This window comes from Lagenorhynchus albirostris, chromosome 2 (genome assembly GCF_949774975.1).
Source record: "Lagenorhynchus albirostris chromosome 2, mLagAlb1.1, whole genome shotgun sequence".
In the NCBI taxonomy this organism is placed as follows: Eukaryota; Metazoa; Chordata; class Mammalia; order Artiodactyla; family Delphinidae; genus Lagenorhynchus; species Lagenorhynchus albirostris.
The window spans coordinates 89,849,354-89,863,798 of record NC_083096.1 but is presented as its reverse complement, the minus strand read 5'-3'; the positions used below and the strand labels follow the sequence as shown (position 1 = coordinate 89,863,798).

The window sequence follows — 14,445 nt, the reverse complement described above, 5'->3', positions numbered from 1 at the left end:
TAATCTTCCCCCCTAATTATGGCAATCATTGTCTGATTGCCTGTTCTGATTACACAACTACATTTTCTTATGCTAACTGCATAATGAAGACAAGCAATTGCATGGGAAAAAGTTATGAAATTTCCAAGCTCCAAATACAATTTGAGGGCCCAGCAACGTGCCTCCACTGTCCCCCTTGGGCAATGGGGGCTCCAACACAGAGGCAGAAGTCAGTGGTGACCATCTCTCAGCTTCCGGGGACACTGCTAATTCTAAAGCTTCTGTCCTCATGGCCCACTAACACACTGAGACTCTCCAGACCAGGAAGCCTGATTTGGAAAGTGTGACCCAGCATCTGTGGCCCTTGAAACCCCTGTCGCAGAGGCGCCAGCCTGCAAGTGGCCACTAGCCTTGGGGAGATGGAGCCTGAGCTGTAGTCTTACCTGCTTCTAGAGGCCCAGGCCCCAACATTTTTCCCCCAGTGGCTGCCAGTGTCCCGGGCAGCTGCATCTAGGAGGGCAGGCTGAGGCAGGTGGCCGGTTCTCATCTTCCTCCAAGCTCAGGACTCTGGCCCCTGTCACTTTCCTGAGATGTCCCATAGCCTGGGAGAGAGATTGCAGGCCACTCCCCTCCCCAGTTCACCTTCCTTTCATCTCCTGCAGAAGACGACTCAAACCTTGGCCCCCAGGAAGCCTTCCTATGTTAGCTGTGCTCAGGGTGTCTCCCACCGAAGCTCCCCTCCCTCCGATCCTGTCCATCCCACGGTTTGTCCACCACAGGGTCCTCCCATCCGGGGGCTGGGAACTCCCAGAGGGCCGAGGAGAAACCTCACCCACCCTTTGCTCCCTCAGCACAGACAGACGCTCTGCCATCACGGAGTCCATGGGGGCCACCACACACTGTATGTACATCTGCAAACTCTATCTTATTCCAAATGCACCAAGGGAGGTGGCTATTTAAAGAATACTATAGAAGATCCTTGGGTAAAGACTGGAATCACTTTCTGATTTCTTTTTTATGTAATTTCAGATTGTCGTCTCTCTAGGGAAGAAGGAGAGGCTGCAGGCAGGTTCGTAGCCTTCCACAGCCTGCCGTACTGGACACTGCATCCTCCTGCATGGCTCGGCCTGTCTAAATTTTGTCTTCATTCAGCAAACATGCAGGCGAGGCCTTCTGTGTACCAGGCTCTGTGTGCTGGAGGCAGGGGGTACGAAGACAGATGAAGCCTCTTCCTGCCCCTGCGAGTCACTGAGGGAGACACAGACACATATGGGTGCATCAATACGGGGAGCATTCAAGGCCGGTAATTGTTGCACAGAGAGAAGTGGGATTACTTCCACCCAGGACTGGGGAAAGCAGGGAAGTCTTCATGGAGGAGGTAGGTTTTTTTTTTTTTTTTTTAACATCTTTACTAGAGTATAATTGCTTTACAATGGTATGTTAGTTTCTGCTGTATAACAAAGTGAATCAGCTATACATATACGTATATCCCCATATCTCCTCCCTCTTGCGTCTCCCTCCCTCCCACCCTCCCTATCCCACCCCTCTAGGTGGTCACAAAGCACCAAGCTGATCTCCCTGTGGTATGCGGCTGCTTCCCACTAGCTATCTGTTTTACATGTGGTAGTGTATATACATCCATGCCACTCTCTCACTTCGTCCCAGCTTACCCTTCCCCCTCCTGTGTCCTCAAGTCCATTCTCTACATCTGCTTCCTTATGAGGAAGGAGTTTTTAACCAGCGTTTTGAAGGATGAGTTGAAGAGTTCAAATGAAACAGGCAAGTTGAAGCAAAGGCGGGTTGACGTGGCTGGAGTGGAGGATGCAGTGTGAGGAAGGCTGGGTGGAAGCAGAGCCAGGTCGTGACGCCCTGGGATGCCAGGCTGAGGAGCTAGTTTTGATTCCAAAAGCAAAAGGATGAAACCTGATGGTGCCACTCGCAGGAGTGCCACCCAGTCAGCTGCCCCTTCCCTGCCTCCCTCCTCGCCTCCTCTCCCCGACCAAAGGAGCCCTCTTATTTTTTCTGTCCACCCCTCCTCTGCATCTCCACTGACCCCAACCCAGTTCAGACTGTCACTGTCCTCCAGCCTGTGGCTCGGAACTCATAGTACATCTCCTCCTTCCAGTCCCACCCCTTTGGGGCCAGTCATTCTTGGGGGAGATTCCTGACTTTTGAGCTTAGTTTGTTTATGGACTAGAATTTGGTCACCTGCCAAGAGTGAGAACACGGGGTTAAGAGGAGAGGGGAGGGCTGCTGAGTTTGTGGCCTCCGTGGGTGTTTTCTTCCGCTGCCCAAGGCTGCCAGAGCCTTGGGCAGGAGCGACCAGGGCGGGGAATCGGCCCAGGGCGATGGAAGGGCAAAGCCTGGAAGGTCCAGGGACGTTGGCAACAGTGTCAATCAAGTGTAGCCCAGGCTGGAGCAAAAGGAAGGAAAGGAGGAGGGAGAGAGGAGGCGAGGAAAGAAGTAGGTGCTTGCCGAGCGCAGCCCTGGAGCATGGAGGGCTGGGGGGAGGTGAAGGCGTCCCTGACAGTATCCCACCACCAGCTGGACATCAGCCAGGCCTTCACGCTCACTCATTTCCAAAATGAGGTGATCACCTTCCTCACGCGCTGAAATGCGCCAGCAGTTACAAAGGGCTTGGCCCAGGAGAGCTAAAAGTTGAACTGAAAACTCCCAAGGCAGCAGCAGTGGCTGACACCGCGGAGGCCCCGTCATGCCCCTTCCTTACTGGCCTTGGAGCCCTGGGCGCCTGCGCCGTGCCTGGCACACAGGGGGCACTGAGCAGGCTCTGCGGGAGGCAGAACTCGGTAGCGGCAAAGACGTGAGCTCTGCTGCCTGCCGGCCGTGTAAGCCCAGCCCCATTGTCTCCTCTGGCAGGTGGAGGAAAGGACAGTATCCGCCCCCGGGGGTTGGGAGGGGTGGCTAAGGCCATGCCCGTGCTGTGGACCCTGCTGGTGGCCCAGCCTGAGCCCCTCAGTGCTCCCGTTCTTTAAGATGGGCTCTGGTGGATTCATTTCAGCAAAAGGGGCTGGGCCGGGGTGGGGTTAGTTGACTTTGGAATTCAAAGGTCATGAGGGATTTTTTAAGCTCTAGCGTTTTGTCTTGTTTCATAGCTACTAGCTTGAAAGCTATGTCTAGCTTCATAGCTACTTATTTGTCCTGGCATCTCCCTCGGGTTGTCCCATTCTTTTGGATGAGTAGGTTTTAACTGGGACAGGAGAGAATTCTTTTTGAGTGGGGGATGGGGGGGAATGGGGAGAGCTGAAGGTGCTGCCAGCACCTGCAAGTCTCTGCCCAAGGGTCTTCTCTGGTCATGGGAGCCTGCTCTGCACGCATTCAGACCACGAGTGCCAAGGAGTTAGTACCCCACTGACCAAAGGCAGGACCGAGAACACAAGGATCCAGCCTCTTTGCTTCCCCGGCAGCATGGCAGGTGTATTCCACGAGGCCTCCCAGAGCGCCTGGCGGGACTGAGGGCTCCCAGGTGACCGCAAAGGCAATCTGCTCACTGATGCAATGGGGGCTGCCCCACCCCCCATCGACTTGCTTTCTCGCCCACCTGCTGGCACATCCTGAGGTCACCTGCCAACTAAATACATGCACGGGAATCCCTGTCTTTGTGTCTGGGAAACCCAATCCAAGAGAGCGTGTCAAGTGCGTGATAGAAAGACACTTGATAAATTAGGGCAGAAAGTATCTATTGTGATACGATCTCTCCCCAGGAACAGGTCCGGCAGAAAGGGCACCCAATATATAGTGCTGAATGAGTCAATATGGACATGTTTCCTTCTGCCACCCTGTCCTTTGGGCCCTCCCATTCCCCCTCCTGCTCTCCTTTCTCCTAGCCCTGTGTTTTCTTTCCTGACCCTCCTTTTCTCCTCTTCTCCTCTCCTTTCTCCTCTCATGGAGGAAGGATGTTCTGTGTCCCAAATCCCCCTCTGACTTCCCTGACATCCCGCTCTGCAAATGAGCCTTCTGGCAGGCAGCATTGTGACATCACCGTGCATTGGCCAATGGCTGTCTTCCTGGGCCGGGGCCTCCTGGGACCACCGCCCTCCATTGATAAGGAGAAGCCACCTTCTCCTGCAGAGCCCCTTAACCCTCAGGACAGCCGCTGGAGCATGAATCCCTCCTGATTCCGCCATCGGCCCGATGTTCCTCACGGTCCAGCTGCTCCTGGGCCAGAGATGTAGCCTGAAGGTGTCGGGGCGACAGAGCGTGGCCATGCCGAAGAAGCTGGTGTCCGAGCGGCTGCGGGCACCTGAGGAGCAGCGGCACCTGCTCTTCCGCGGCCAGCTTCTGGCGGATGACAAGCATCTCTCCGACTACTGCATTGGGCCCAATGCCTCCACCAATGTCATTGTGCGGCCCCTGGAGAAGACGGTGCCCGAGGAGGCCCACCAGCCCCAGCCCCTGTGGCACCACCTGGGCCAGGTCCTAGCCAAACACTTTGGGCCCCAGGACACCGAGGCAGTGCTGCAGTTGCTGAGGCGGGAGCACAAGGAACGCCTGCAGAGGATAAGCCTGGGGGAGCTGGAGCGGCTGGCGCACCACCTCCTGAGCGAGGAGCCGCTCACGGAGCCCACGGGGGAGAGGGACCCTGAGGTTCAGAGACCCGGAGACAAGGAGGGAGAGGAGGAGGCCAAGCAGTAAACCGGCCATCCTACTCGTTTGCACGCTCAAATTCGCCCAGCCTCATCCTTAAGTGCTCCCTGGTGACTCCCCACTAGTTCCTGCTGATGTACGGGCATCTTCACCCCTTTCTGAAATTTCAAAGTAACTGGAGGGATTTTGGACCCCTGTCTCCTCTCTTGGGCCTGTGGTTTCCCCTCTGAAACACAGAATGATCCCCTCCCCATCACCATCCCCTAGAAGGGGCTCTGATTGCCCCATGGGCAGCCTGAAAGGGGGCGCTCAAAGGCTGCTTCCCCCTTGTAGGCTGCACACTGCCTCCTGGGCAGCTGTATGCCCAGCAGCAAGCCAGGCTGTCAGCACACCTCTGTGGCTCTAAACAGACCCTCTTTCTCCTTGGGGACAGAAAGACAGATAATGTGAGTTCCTTTCTTCCATCCCCAGGCCATGGCGCCCACCCCCCAGGCCTCCTGACAGCCAGGGGTGGAGAAGTACCAGGTAGCTGTCCCTTGCCCTTTGGGTGAGGCTCTCCCTGCTGTCTACCTGCTTGTGCTTCCACAGTTTAAGGGGCAGGGGCAGGGACAGCAGAGGTAGGAGTCGGGGGAGAGCACCTACTGTGTGCCAGGGCTGGAGCTCTCAGGGAGACACACACAGACCAGGAAGAGCAGGAAGCTTAGGCAGAAAAGGCGGTTGCATCGTCACACATTCACCGTGGCCAGTGCGAACGGAGCCGTGCCCCCAACCTCTCCCTGCCCCAAGTCTCATCGATCACCAGGTCTCACTGAGCACCCCCCATTTCCCGCCCACCACTGCCCAGGCTTCCCGGGAGCAAAACTGGTACCAGCCGGGATCCTTGCCCTCACAGGGCGTGCAGCCTAGATGGAGAGAGAGGTCATAAATGTGACAAGTAAAGCAGCAACATAAAACCAGAGTACAGCCTGCGTGACTAAATGCCCAGGCGCCAGCTGCAGCCTTGCAGGGCCCTGGGCTCAGTGTGGAGGGGCCAGTGCCCGTAGACCACAGGAGAGCCAGGCGCCCTTCTCTGCTCTCGGTGTGAGAGAATGGCCCTTGCCAAGAGCTGAGGAGCCCCTACACCCCGTGTGTGAGGGGGCAGGGAACTCACTGAGAGCCTGGTCCCCCGAAGTCCCAGAAGTGCTGTGACCGCGGTCGGTCCATCCTGGGGGATGGAGATAGAAGGAAGGGGATGAAGACACAGTCTAGAAAGGAACAAGCAGTGCCCAGGTCCCTGGGAGGCATCCTGTCCTTGGCCTATGGGGCCCCGCATCCTATTAACTGGGGCGCGTTGTAATAGTATTTACTACCCCCCAGGTGTTTGTGAGGGTGAGGCGTGAAGACTCGACAGTGAAGAGCGGGGTGGGGCAGTGGCAGTGGCAGGGAGAGACTCCTGAAACCGTGTCTCTGCCTCCATTGGGGCTGGTCCTGCTCTCAGGTCCCCCCGCCTCCACGGGAGAGACCTCCTGACGGGTCTTCGAGTGTGTTCGTGCTGGGGCTGTACCATCTACCAAGGGGGACGAGCCTATTATTTTTACATTAGGGAAACGAATAGCCCATTTCCCGGGAAATCTGTGAGTGATAAAAATAAGTGGGCCGTTTTATTCCTTTTGCTGAGAGAGAAGCTGGCACGAGGGATGGGGAAGCCTTTGTTGTCTCTGGTTAGCGGGAGTGTCAGGGCTTGCTGGGAGCAGCTACCTCCACTGCTCGTCCCCGACGTTGCAGGGGAGGGTGACTCCAGGCCCAAAATGGGGGGAAGGAGAGTTGTTCCGCCCTTCTGTGCCCGTGATTGCCTCTCACTACTGACTCCACCCTTCCCGGGGGGGCCCTGCGCCTGACCCTCCCCACAAAAGCTGAGCCTGGGGGAGGCTGCACCGCCACATGGAACTGAGCAAGGACTTGCCTCCGTCTGTTCCCCCTCCCAGGGATATTTTACTCAATGCTGCGTTTCTCGCTGCGGGGTGACAGGCTTTGTCCCCTAATGGATGAATTTACAGGCATGACGGAATATTGGGAGGCTGGGGGCAGAGTGGCCCCTCATACTCCAGCAATGGGTTAGAATCCTACTCTGTGTGGAGAGCCCTAGCTCCTGGACTGCCTGCCCTGGGGATCCTTCCCTGTCCCGGTTTCACCTTATTTCAAAGGCGAATTGAAACCTGTGCCAGCAACCCCCCTGTCCCCTCCTCTGCCCCACCACGTGAAGGATGGTGGGAATGGGGGGGCACTCTTTTTAAACTGCAGCCTTGGGCATGTAGCTCTGCCACTTAGTTCACCACAGCACCTCTCTCCTGCCATGAAAGGACACAAGGTCGCTAAAGGTAACAACCTTGCTCAAGTAGGAGGCATCTTAGGATGGCTACCACATCCAGGTTTCCAGCTTTGCGTTCTTAGCCACGGAGAAGTCTGGCCTCTCCTCCTAGCTCCTTCTTGCAACACTGCAGGCCAGCACCCTTGGTCCCCTGGTCCCTGGCGAAATCATCTTTCTGAGAGAAGCGGACACAGCACTCTAGTTTGTGTGCTATTTCATAAGTCCTTTATTCTTTGATGAATAAAGATTGACGGTGATCCTACTTTGTGCCAGGCTTTGTGCTAGGGACTTAGCACAAAGAACAAGAAGCCCTATCTCCCTGAGAAGGCCGTTTAGAGAGAAGTGCACCCCCTGCTGTCCCTTGCTGCATAGTGCAGCAGAGGGGCCTTGGGAAGCCCAGCCACAGCCCAGGCTAGAGATCTGGGGATGTGTGGAGAGCTCACTGCATGGTTTTTACCCATAGCCCTGAAGGATGGGGCAGGGAATGGTCTGTCAGGATGAAAATTCTGGTAGATGTTGGAGAAGGAGAGAGCTTACAAGGTCCAGGGGTTCCAGAGACTCTGATGCCTGATGCTGCAGTTAGAAGCAAATCACAGGTCCTGCCCAAGTTCAGAGGGAGGGGATCTCACAAAGGGCCAGATGCCAGTGAAGGATAGGAAGGCGGGTAGTTAAAGGGCCCCTGAGGGACTTTTCCTGACACCCGGGGGTCCACACGGCACACTTGGAGCACTGTCGCCTGGCTCAGCACACCCAGCATCCGACCTGGCTGGGCGTCCCATGACGCCCCGAGTCACATGACGCACCACAGCTGCACACCCACAAACACAGACACCCAACACCTCACACCCATGGGGTGGGGTCTATAGTGGCAGAGCCAGGTTTGCAGAAATGAGCTCTAGGTTCTGTGCCACTTGCAGTGTCTGGGTCCACACCTGGCCTTTTGGGGTCCAGGCTGCTGGAGCCCAGGCAGTCCAGCCAGAAGATCCCTCACAGCAAATGTAAGGACAGAAAGGGGAGACTTTGCAGGGCCAAGCCCAGGAATTGTTGGGGCTGCAGGAAGAGGTGGCCTGGACCAACTTTGCTCTGTTTAAGCGATACATCGTAGTCAGGACCCGAGCGCTCATAGGACACGTGGGAACAGGGAGATGGACATGCGGGTGCACACACTTGTGTGTTGGCTGGCGGTTGGGCCTTGCAAGGGTGCTGCACGTGCATGCCGGCATCAGCCCATGTATGTCCGAGGGCAGAGACTCCCTTCTCTGTGTGAACTCTCCAAGGTGGCGAGCTTGCTTCCCGTCTTGGCCCCAGCCTGGATCACTCTCTTTGTGCTCTGAGCTGGGCCTGGGTGGCTGCCAACCTGTGGCAGGGGACTGGCAGGAGGGCAGGTTGCCCTGTGCTCAGATCCAGCTGCAGAGCCAGCTGTTGCTGGTGGAGACGGCTGAGACGAGAAAGCTGCAAAGCCGGGTCCCGGGCCCCCGGAGCAGATGGTGCTCCCGGTGGCTGCCTCGCCCCACTCCTCCCTCTCGGGGCACCTTCCTCCTCTCCTTGTCCTTTCTGCTTTTCTTCCTGTACTTCTTCTCCACCCTTTCCCTCCTGTTCTCTCTGACCATGTTTGGGGCTGAGTTGGCTGCATAGTGTGGGCATCTGGGCACTTCCTTTGAGCTCTTTCTCTAATCCTTCTGTCTCTTTCCACCCACCCCTGCCCACCTTCCCTTTCCTCCCATTCCTTGCATCTGTAGTTGCCCTTCTATTAAACCCCACCAGCTCTTCTCCCTGTCCTCCTAGTGTCCTCTCTCTTGTATTCTTGTATTTGCAGACTCACCCAGTAGGCGGGCGTGGACGAGGACCCAGAACCCACTGCCTTTGATGATGTCCCATCCTCCACCCCACCTGCACACTCGTGCAACACTAATTCATAGGCACAGCTCTCCAGCCCGGTGCTCGAGAATGATAGGAAATGGCCTCATGGTACGCATGCACGTTTTTTGGCTGATATAAACCCCGACACAGACACACACCCAGAGAAAGGGCACAGGTATCTGCACACAGACGGTTGCCACAAACAGCCTTGCTCACAGATGGACGTGCCTCCGGGAGGGTGGCACTGCCCAGGCAGTGCTGGCCAAGGTGGCAGGCTGCCCTCTCGCAGGCACTGCGGCCAGCAGGTTGGGTGCTGGGTCCCTGTGCTCCCTCTCATGGCTCTGCCTGGGCCAATCCAGCTGCACTGGCACCCTCATTCTCGTTCAGCTCTTGTGGTCCCTATTGTCTCCCACGGGGGGGCTTCGTGGCTCCTCTGGGCTCCAGGGCTGTAAATCCCCGTCTGGAAAGGACTGCAAGCCAGGGAGCCAGCAGGAAGCCCCAGCCCCCAGGGTGGCTCCTACCTGCCTGCCCGCCGCTGCCTCTGACAGTGTTTCCCATCACAGTGATTTAAGGGCTCCCTGGCAGCCTTTAGCGGCTCCCCCGCCCTCGTAGAAGGGTGATAAATCTGAGGTAACTACTGTTGGTTGCTGGCCATAAACCCGTCACGGCCCACTGCAGTGGGGCTAGGCCTGCCCGCGAGGCCTGCCCAAGTTGGCCTTGTCAGCCAGCCGCCCTTGGAGAAGTCCCAGGGCACCCGTGCCTGGGACGTTATTTATGAGCCGCAGACCCCAGGATCAAAGCTGCTGTCCATCAGAAAGGGCCGGGGGGAGGCCCTCGGAGCCCCCCTGCCCGGCCCCTCCTCTCATCCAGACAACCTCAGGCCACTGCCGCTACTTAAACTTGAATGACCACACGTTGGAGAAAGCCTCAGTCCTTTCAGTCCTCCCCTGGGCCCCCTTCCACTTTATTTCCCTGACCAACTCCAAGTGCACCCCCGTTACACACACACACACACACACACACACACACACACACACACACACACACACAGGAACAGGGACCCCGAAGAGGCTTTGGTGACAGAACTGGGGCGACAGAGTGGGCTTTAGCCTGAATGGCCGTCTTTCCTGACCACTGCTGCCCCTCCCTCCAGCGCAGCCTGGCTGAAAGGAGAAGAGTGTCGGGGTGCTCAGACCGCAGGACATTGTCCAAGTGGCCCTGTCGCTGACATCACCAGGCAGAGGGGTTTAAGGAGGATGCATTTTCATCCTACGCAAAGTGAGACATCTTTCTATAGCCTCTACCATCTCTCTGCGCTGCCTTATTTCCCGGGGCCATCTTAGCCCCAGACACCCCTCATCTGTGCCGTGAGTCTGGCAGCCCATGAGGAGAGGGAGGCGGCTGGTGAGAGAGAACAGTGTGAAAGCTGGAATCAAGATTTGGGATTGAGTCTTGAGATACTGCTTAACTGGGAGATTTGGTTCCTTGGTCTGACTCATCTGTGCAGTGCCCTCCTCGTGGGGTGGTTAAGAGCACCCAATGTATGTGAAAGTGTTTTATAAACCCTAAAGCGCTGTGCAGCGTTGAGGCTTCTTCTACTCCCCCCACCCCACATTGATTTCTACTGCAGTCCGCAGAATACGCTCTGACCAGTTCACACCTAAAGGGATTTGTTGCATGGAGAGGGGTGGCTTACAGGATCCCTGGGAGGGCCAAGGGACCAGGCTTGGACACTTAGCCAGGAGCACTGCAGCCAAGAGAGACACCCAGACTGCCACCCCCCCTGCCACTTGGTTCCTCGGGTTCCAGAGAGGAGGACCCAGAGTCCCCACCATGGGTGCCCCCAGGGACTCTGCTGCCTCCAGCCCCACTGAAGAGCTGCCTCTTCTTACCTGGCTCACTTCTACCTACAAGTTCCATGTGGGTGGTCTGCCTGGGAGAAGCCAGGCTGTGATGAAACCTTAGCTGAAAGAGAGTCTTGGAAATGTGGTTTTTGACTTTCCAACAAGCTAGATGGGAGGGGTTGGTCTGTGGGAAATTTTATGGAACAAATGACCCATTTTTTTCAACAGGAAGAAAAAAATAAAAGAGAGAGAGAAAGAGGAAGGGAAATGTATAGATTAAAGGAAACTTAGATGTATCAACTAATTGCAGTGTATAGAGTTATTTGGATCCTGATTTGAACAAACTGTTAAAAAACAAAAGGCAAGACAATGGGGAAGTATGAACATTGACTGAATATTTGACGACATTAAGGAATTAGTGTTAACTTCTAAAATGTGAGATAATATTATCGTGGTTATGTTTTTAAAAGTCACCTTTTAAAGAAGTACGCTGAAGTACTTCTGGGTGAAATGTTATATTAGATTTGCTTCAGAACAATCCAGTGAATTGGGACAGAGGAAGTTCCTGAAGTGACAATGATGGGGGATGACTGTAGAAACTGGGTGCATGAGGGTTGATCCTGCAACTCTATTTTTGTGTTGGTTTGAAATTTCTCACAATGAAAGTTTATTTTAGAGGTTTATCTCAGCAGCTGCCACGTTGCTGAAGCCTTGCCTTCCACAGACACCTTATTGTGGAGACCTCAGAGTGATAGCAGTAGCTGTTTCACCAGGAAACCGTCCACCGCTAAAATCCTGTCTTCTGATGCTAACCAGCTCTCTGTTGTCTGGAAATGCAACTCGTTCAGAAACCAGTCCCAGATTCTCATATCCTCGAGGGTTTCTTGCTTGGAATCTCTTCCAATACCAGTCTGGGAGAACAGATTCCACTCTGGCTGATTTAAGCAGAAAGGAATTTATAAGAGGACATTAGGTAGTTTATAGAACCTTGGAGAGGGCCAAGGCATCACAGAGCCAGGAGAATTCCCCCGAGCATCCCACGGGGCTGCTGTGGTGGAGACACAGCTCTGCTGCCCTCTACCCAGGGAGCAGGCTCTGGAAACCTCCCACAGCTCACCCAGGAGGCTCCACCTTCCCTGGCCCAGCTGCTGTCTGCTGCTTCTTTCTACTTCCACGCCTCCCCTCCCCAACCCGTCCAAGTCTCATGTACGAATTTTCTTAGTGGAACTCGGTCACATGTGGGCCCTAGCTGCAAAGAAGTCTGGGAAATGTAGTTCTTTGCTTTCCAGCATCTTTAGCACAGGAAAGCAAACTCTCTGTCTCTCTGCCTCAGTCTCAAAGGGAATTTCTTGCTTGGTCTCCTAGCTTCCAGCACAATGACCTAACCTTGGCACCGGGCTGTCCTTCGTTTGGGGCTGCCAAGGCTGAGGTTATTACACCCAGGTGCTGGCGAGGCACATGTTCTGCCCCATGCCCTTAACGTGGAACATCTACAGAATTCAGAGTTTACAAAGAGCTCTCACATACTTCTTCTCTTTTTGTCCTCTCATCAAGCTTGGAAGGTTGGGATCACCATCCTCATTTTATAATGGAGGAGATTGACACTCAAAGAGGATAAGTCAGGGAGTTGGTAGATAGTAGAACCAGCATCTGAATCCTTTACTCCCCTTCCCTACTCCCCACCCACCTGGGTGGGATAATTTATTGCAATTTTAGTTTGTGACTTGATTTTTTTTTTAGGATTTAATTGTCCTTAAAAGGACTTAATTGTCCTTCCTCCATCCCAAGATCACAGGCAGGCTTTTGTGCCACCTTGCCTTACACGGATTTTGGGGAGAAATAGCACAGAGCAGTGTTAGAGCGCAGGCCCTGGAGTCAGAATGCTGGGAGGCGCTTGTGAGCTGGGCTGACCTTGGACATGTGACTTCAGCCCTCTGTCCGTTTTCCTTGTATGTAAAAGTGGTTAATAATAATAGCACCTTATTAACAGGATTAAATGAAGGAACAGAAGTGAAGTGATTAGTATACAATAAATGTTCAGTAAGTTTTGTCATTGTTACTGCTGTTTTGGGGTGGTAAGGCCAAAAACACCAGTTAGTTGTCAGGCACCTAGAAGACCACTCTTACCATCTCCTGGATTTTGTTTTGTAAAAATATAGGTTCATTGAGGGGATTACGCTGGATTGTCTTTTATGGGGAGACGGTGGGAGGGAAGTGTGGAAGATAACAGGCTAAAGGGCAAGGGATGGGGGTTCCAAGGATGTTGGGAGGGGCCACGGTTCATTGTCGCGCTCCAGGGAGGTGGCAGGCGCTGAGGACAATGGCAGGAGGGTGGCCTGAGAAGGTTGACTCTCAGCAGAGACCAAATGAGGATTGGTCATGAGCGTAGCTGGTGGATAGTGGGCACAGAGGCCAGTGGACCCTTTCCTGAAGCTGCTGTGATGTGGGAAACCCCAGAGCCTTTGCTGCCCTCTGATGGGTAGTGGAGAGGAAGCGCCAATAACAGCACCTTGAATTCCCCTCTGGACAGGTAGGATAGAGTCTTGGAACAGATTCAATTTAATTGGGGGAAAGTAATGGTACCTTTTTAGCACCATATGCAGGAGAGTAAAATCCCCTACTCGTGACACCTTATCTTGTTATCATCCAGAATAGACCCCAGCAAAACCAAAACGTAGGCAAAGGTTGTCTTGCAAACCTGGGTCTCTATTCCTTTGTCCTTCTTTAAAATGCATCCAGTAACCAAAGCTTTTCTCTCCTCCCTCCCCTTATCAGACTCACTCTCCGGTGAGGATGTGAATGAAACAGGTCAACAGAGGCTCAAGTCCCAACTCTGTCACTTAGCAGCTGTGTGTGAGGCTGGGTAAGTCACCAGTAAAATAAAATAATTCAGTTCCCTTCAGAGAGCTGTCAGGAGGATCATGTGAGACAATGGAATTGAAATGTGCTTTGTAAACTGTGACTGTATGTTGACGAGAAGTGTGACTACTGCGTCTTTATGCAGATTTAAGCCCATGGGGTATGTGATGCCTTCCTGGTAGCCTGGCTTGGCTAGAATTCCCATGTGCTAGTCTCTCATGGAGTTGGAGAACAGAAAGGAAGCAGCAGCTATTTTGTAGCATACACTCGCCATCTCCCAGTTATTCAATCAAACACTAACCCAGGTGCTGCTGCAAAGGGATTTTGCACAGGTGATTAAAGTCCCTAATCAGCTGACTTTAAATTATGGAGATTATCCCAGCGGGGTAATCTCTGGCTCACTCTGTTGGAAGCCCTTTCAGAGAAGGCGTGGGTCTTCCCTGAGAGGGACTCAGGCCTGTGGCCAACAGCTTCAGCTGGTGCCTGTGGGTTTCAGCCTGCCCATGGTCATCCCTTCCTGCCTGCTTGCCTGCCCCACAGACCTCGGACCCGCTTAGCCAGCCCCACACTCATGTAAGCCAATTCCATGTAATAAACTCATATAAATCTCCTACTGGGTCTGATTCATTGGTTGGTACAGGGTGCTCCTGCCGGCACACATCATGGCAGGAGGCATCGGTGAACGAGTGGGGAGGTGTGTTTGGTGGAAGAGGCCCCCGTGGAAGCTCTGCAGTGGTACCAGGGTGTCATGAAGGTGTGGTAGTGGCAGTTCTGCCTCTGCCTGCACTGCAGCATTTGTGGAGCTCCTGCCAGCCCCCGGCCCAGTGGTACACACAGGGTCACATCATGACCTTTAAACAGTGGGTGAGACAAGCATTGTTATTCTCACCTTTCAGATAAAGAGTCATAATTGGAGACTCAGAGAACTCAAGTGACTCAACCAATAAGGGG

At 54.3% G+C, this 14,445-nt stretch overlaps 1 protein-coding gene and 1 long non-coding RNA gene across 4 annotated transcripts in view; both read left to right on the top strand.

Moving 5' to 3' along the window:
• LOC132514544 (uncharacterized) overlaps positions 1-14,085 on the top strand; it is a 52,168-nt gene extending 38,083 nt beyond the window's left edge. For 2 of the 3 annotated variants that reach the window (XR_009538852.1, XR_009538850.1), the window contains exons 4-7: positions 1,009-1,357; positions 8,748-8,899; positions 9,945-10,069; positions 13,411-14,085. This is a non-coding gene — a long non-coding RNA (uncharacterized LOC132514544). The remainder of the gene's footprint in view (positions 1-1,008; positions 1,358-8,747; positions 8,900-9,944; positions 10,070-13,410) is intronic. The other variant, XR_009538851.1, reaches the window with a different exon arrangement.
• UBL4B (ubiquitin like 4B) lies at positions 3,085-5,007 on the top strand. Its single transcript, XM_060142420.1, has one exon. The coding sequence runs from the start codon at positions 4,132-4,134 to the stop codon at positions 4,630-4,632; it is 501 nt and encodes a 166-aa protein (XP_059998403.1). The 5' UTR covers positions 3,085-4,131; the 3' UTR covers positions 4,633-5,007.
• Positions 14,086-14,445: the final 360 nt, after the last annotated feature.

Bases quoted from the DNA above. Each gene is read 5' to 3' on its own strand.
- UBL4B (XM_060142420.1), top strand. From the start codon at position 4,132: ATGTTCCTCACGGTCCAGCTGCTCCTGGGCCAGAGATGTAGCCTGAAG.